General features: G+C 30.9%; 1 protein-coding gene across 2 annotated transcripts in view; it reads left to right on the top strand.

Moving 5' to 3' along the window:
- Window positions 1-226: 226 nt before the first annotated feature.
- LOC106875830 (WD repeat domain phosphoinositide-interacting protein 2) overlaps window positions 227-3,657 on the top strand; it is a 133,895-nt gene continuing 130,464 nt past the window's right edge. For both annotated transcript variants that reach the window (XM_052969624.2, XM_089355094.1), the window contains exon 1: window positions 227-538. In XM_052969624.2, coding sequence (XP_052825584.1) covers window positions 468-538 — 71 coding nt within the window. In that variant the 5' untranslated portion in view covers window positions 227-467. The remainder of the gene's footprint in view (window positions 539-3,657) is intronic.

Raw genomic sequence — 3,657 nt, 5'->3', positions numbered from 1 at the left:
ACGCTTTAAACAGCCATTGCATGTGACAGCACTGATATTATAATTATAAAAATGTAACCTCACAAGTTGACATTAAAATCAAATTTTACTTTGCCGCAATTCTATCTTCTAATGTCCCGCGCTTTGCATAACTAATAAGTAAACAACCAATTGTTATTCGGTTTAGGCGTACAGGTTGTTTTGGTAATTAACCAATGAGAAGAATGCTTTCACCGTGTTTAGGCGTGTTTTTGTGTTGACTATTACATTATACGAGTCGAGTGTACTTAGACACATCAAGTAGTTTCTTCCAACAGCCACATATACAGCATATGATAGCCACATATGTTTTCACGATGGAGGCTGTGTTGTTTTAAAACGGTAGCAAGCTTGCTAAAATGATGTATTAGAATTTATTGTGTGTCTCACTACGTCTGTCTGTCACCACGGATTACGTTAATACGGTGGCCAACGGTATATCTGGCCTAATGAATTTAGCAACGCATAGCACTGACCAGCTGTGTGACTTGTTGTTTGTTAACTTCAACCAAGACTGCTCGTAAGTCCATTTTCGATATCGTTTTTTTCTTTCATTTAGTTTGGAAGAGCTTATTCTTTCTCTTCTCCATCGATCTTTTGTTATTGTTTTCATGTATTTTTCTTCTTAAACATAGGACATACGAATGACTATTACCAATTTGTTTTTTTTAAATTATTGTCAATTTGGTTAAAAAAAGAAACGATAACAAGAATGTTAATTTTATTAATGTTAATCTACAACTACAGCTTCCATCGATTGTTTCGCTTACGTCCTTTCGTATAAACACAAGAGTAAACGTGAGTCTAAATTACTCCATTCTGTTTGTTTTCTTTTCTTTCTAAACAAAAACATCCATCTATTGCAGAGTACCTTCCTACATATTGATGAGAAGAAGATATATATATATATATATCAGTATGTTTAGTTATATTAAGAGTTTTGTTAATATTCAGTTAGTCTTTGAGAATAAGCTTCTATTAATAGTAAGGAAAGCAATGATAGCTACTATTTAAATTAAAATAACTAGTTAATTAGTCTTCTCTCTGGTCATCAAATACATTAATACATAATGAAAAAATATCTTTGATTTAAAATTCCCAACGATTGACGAAATGTCAGTTTTTCAAACAACAGCAGCAATGATATACAAACAAAGACAAAGCTGTCGTTTTTGAGGAATTTGTTCCAAATATTCGTCGCACGTAATCAGTGAAATTGTTTTTATTTTGGACCATTACGTAAGAAGTGTTGTTTGTGTTGCCAACTAAAAAAGGACGACTTTCGAATGGTGATGTTATACGTGGTTGGTTAAAGATAATAGGTGATAATAAAAATCAATTTGATTTAATACAGCTGCAGGTATATTTTGATGATATCTTAAATTCAACAAATCTTTTCACTACCTCACACATACATATCTATGTAAATATATGTATATGAAATGTAAGGCGTACCTTTTATATAAACACACAATTTTAGATGTGAAAAGTAACTGTAGTTTATAACACAAGCATTATATTTCCGTGGGCAGAAAGAGCGAGGGCGATCTGGCTGGTGTCTAGTACCTGTAGACCTTTATTAGAGACAAGATAGTCATCTACTTTATGTACAGTCATATAAGGTTTATAACTATATATAATATATACATACTTCAACTCGACTAAATTGATCATTCTCATTTGCGTAACAGTCTACATGCTGACAACGTGGATTAATTAATTCAAACTGTACTACACAATTTTTATTTTTTCTTGATAATTTTCAAATGAAAGGTAGTCGTTTAAAAAAAAAAAAAAATTAAACATTGTTTGTCTTTTGGTGGTGGTGATGGTTGGTTGCTTCTCTACGGATACAAGGTTAACGTTTCTCTGAAGAAGGTCTATGAACACACAAAACGTGTCAGATCGACCTCACTTTTCCCTGTCAACGGAGGGAATAAAACGTATGTCGTGTACAGTTTACTTTTCTATTCTATGTGCGTATGTATACATAAAAATATATGTATATATAGGTATATATAAGCGTGTATATATGTATATATATATATCTATATGTGTGTATATATGTATATCTATATCTATATGTGTGTATATATATATATATATCTATGTGTATATGTATATATATCTATGTGTATATATATATATATGTGTGCGTGTGTGTGTATGTATACCTATATGTGTATATGTATATATATCTATATGTGTATATGTATATATATATATCTATATGTATATATGTGTGTATGTATTTACTCTCTACTCTATTACTTGTTTCAGTCATTTGACTGTGGCCATGCTGGAGCACCGCCTTTAGTCACGCAAATCGACCCCAGGACTTATTCTTTGGAAGCCTAGTACTTATTCTATCGGTTTCTTTTGCCGAACCGCTAGGTTACGGGGACGTAAACACACCAGTATCGGTTGTCAAGCGATGTTGGGGGGACAAACACAGACACACACACACACACACACATATATGTACATATATACGACAGGCTTCTTTCAGTTTCCGCCTATTAAATCCACTCACAAGGCTTTGGTCGGCCCATGGCTATAGTAGAAGACACTTGCCCAAGGTGCCACGCAGTGGGAATGAACCCGGAACCATGTGGTTGGTAAGCAAGCTACTTACCACACAGCCACTCCTGTGTATTTGTATATATATCTATATGTGTATTTGTATATATATCTATATGTGTATTTGATATAAAAGAATAATAATAAATGGAGCAAAACGCATATAATCAATAAGTTCCTTTAATTCCTACACATGTTTCAAAAATTATATGCATTCTATTCCAAAGGAATAAGAGATGCTGTTTTATACATATAATTTTATCTTCAGGGGACCATTTTACAAATGCAAGACGTGCTGAATGCTAAGATTATGTACGAGGGATAACACTACATTATGTTATCCCTCGTACATAATCTTAACATTTAGCACAAGTCTTGCATTTGTAAAATGGTCCCTTGAAGATAAAATTATTTGTATAAACCAGCATCTCTTATTCCTTTGGAGTAGAGTGCATATAATGTTTGACGCATGTGTAGGAATTAAAGGAACTTATTGATTATATGCGTTTTGCTCCATTTATTATTATTCTTTTATATCAACTCAAAATAGTCACTTTAACATGGAATTTCCATCCCTTAACCAGGTATAATATCCCAGTTTCTGTGAGATTTTTGCTAACCTGGTAACTATTAACATATTTGCATTATGGAAGTTTTTCAACCAAGATAATATTAATATATACATAAATAAAAATGTATATATGTGTATTTGTACATATATCTATATTCATATATGTATATAGATATAGATATATATATATATATGTGTGTGTATATGTATGTATATCTATATGTGTACATGTATGTATATCTATATGTGTATATGTATATATATATATATATATTTATGTATGTATATCTATATGTGTATATGTATATATATATATATATATATATTTATGTATGTACATCTATGTGTATATGTATATGTATATATATATATATATGTGTGTGTGTGTATATATATCTATATGTGTATATGTATATATATGTATCTATATATAGATGTGTATATATCTATATGTGTATATGTATATATATATCTATATATATGTGTGT

This window comes from Octopus bimaculoides, chromosome 7 (genome assembly GCF_046866305.1).
Source record: "Octopus bimaculoides isolate indiv1 chromosome 7, ASM4686630v1, whole genome shotgun sequence".
Classification (NCBI taxonomy): Eukaryota; Metazoa; Mollusca; class Cephalopoda; order Octopoda; family Octopodidae; genus Octopus; species Octopus bimaculoides.
Note: the sequence above shows the minus strand (reverse complement) of the source record. Positions and strands in the feature narration are given on the sequence as shown.